This window comes from Dipodomys ordii, unplaced genomic scaffold (assembly GCF_000151885.1).
Source record: "Dipodomys ordii isolate 6190 unplaced genomic scaffold, Dord_2.0 Scaffold2122, whole genome shotgun sequence".
In the NCBI taxonomy this organism is placed as follows: domain Eukaryota; kingdom Metazoa; phylum Chordata; class Mammalia; order Rodentia; family Heteromyidae; genus Dipodomys; species Dipodomys ordii.
In genome coordinates, this window is record NW_012269338.1 from 7,062 (window position 1) to 8,446 (window position 1,385).

Genomic DNA, 1,385 nt, shown 5'->3' on the forward strand with positions numbered 1-1,385 from the left:
GACGGCGGGCAGGGCGGGCAGGGGCGGCAGCAGGGCTGGCAGCTGGACGGCTGGCAGCAGCAGGAGGAAGCCCCGCAGCACACGGGCTCACAGCACACGGGTCTGCAGCACACGGGCCTGCAGCACACGGGCTCACAGCACACAGGTGTGCAGCACAAGGGTCTGCAGCACATGGGTGTGCAGCACACGGGCTCACAGCACACCGGCTTACAGCAGACGGGCTTACAGCAGACGGGCATGCAGCAGGACGGCTGGCAGGCTGAGCAGGGGCAGCAGCAGGGCTGGCAGCTAGAAGGCCGGCAGCAGGAGGGTGTGCAGCAGCTGGCACAGACGGACTGGCAGCAGGGGCTGGACGCACAGCCCGCTGGGGAGCAGAGGAAGGTGAGGCAGGGGGCGGGGGCGCAGCCGCGGGGCTGGCAGCAGCTGGGGGCGCCGCAGGGCTCGCAGCAGCTCTCTGGGCAGTCGTCCACCTGCCAGGAGGGGTCGGAGTAGGAATCGCAGGAGCCGGGCAGGCAGACCCGGCTGTCATAGCTCAGGTCACTGGAGCAGACGGACATGGTGGAGGCGGCCATGGCAGGCTGAGTCTGGAGGAGTGAGGGTGTGTGTGAGCGAGGAGTGTGTGTGAGTGTGTGGGCCTGGGCATGTGTGGGCCTTTATACCCCAGCGTGTTGTCCCCGCCGAGGTTTACGAGCCTCCCTTCCTGGTGGTGCTGCGTCTGGCCGCGGCCGGTCGTTAGTGCCGGTTCTTTGCACGCCTGCCCCAGGACGCCTCCTGTGCCTCCCTTTAGCTCCGGTGCTGTCTGCTTCCGGGGGCTTAGACGTGGACCCCTCTCCTACAGGGGGGGGATCCAGCCTGACACCACTCCCCAGTTCTTTATTGCCTTGGGCACTTTAAAGCAATAAGCATGAAGAAAAGTGTGCATGTCTCAGGAATACAGCAGGCCGGAGAACATGGGCGGGCTCCCCGGGAGAGGGGCCTCCTCTCCTGCGGTGGGTCCCCCCATTTCTGTCTCCCTCTGCTCTGGGGCCGAGGAGGACTCTGGCTTTCGGAGTCTTCATACTCCTCTCAGGAAGTCTCGTGCTATTTCAGGATAAGCTAATGGCGGGTGGGGGAGGGAACCTAGGGACACATGAGGGAAGGGTAGGGAGGTCGCCAGCCGCTGGCTCATCGCCCGACCTGTGTGACCTTACCCTCCTCCATCACCTTGACAGTAAAAATCCAGGCTGGGGAGACTCCAGCTCTTCTGGGCCTCCCTTTCCTGTCTGTTCATTTTCCCTCAGTTCTTCAGGCTTACCTTTGACCTTTCCTCCAGGAGATTTTCCTGATTTTTTGTTGTTGTTCATCGTGGGGCTTGAACTCTAGGCCTGGGCGCTGTCCCTCAGCTC

At 63.5% G+C, this 1,385-nt stretch overlaps 1 protein-coding gene across 1 annotated transcript in view; it reads right to left on the reverse strand.

Annotated features, from left to right (window-relative positions):
• Positions 1-572, reverse strand: part of LOC106002026 (keratin-associated protein 10-12-like) — a 5,304-nt gene extending 4,732 nt beyond the window's left edge. The window contains exon 1 of the mRNA XM_013036949.1: positions 20-572. Within this exon, the coding sequence (XP_012892403.1) occupies positions 20-572 (553 nt within the window). The remainder of the gene's footprint in view (positions 1-19) is intronic.
• Positions 573-1,385: the final 813 nt, after the last annotated feature.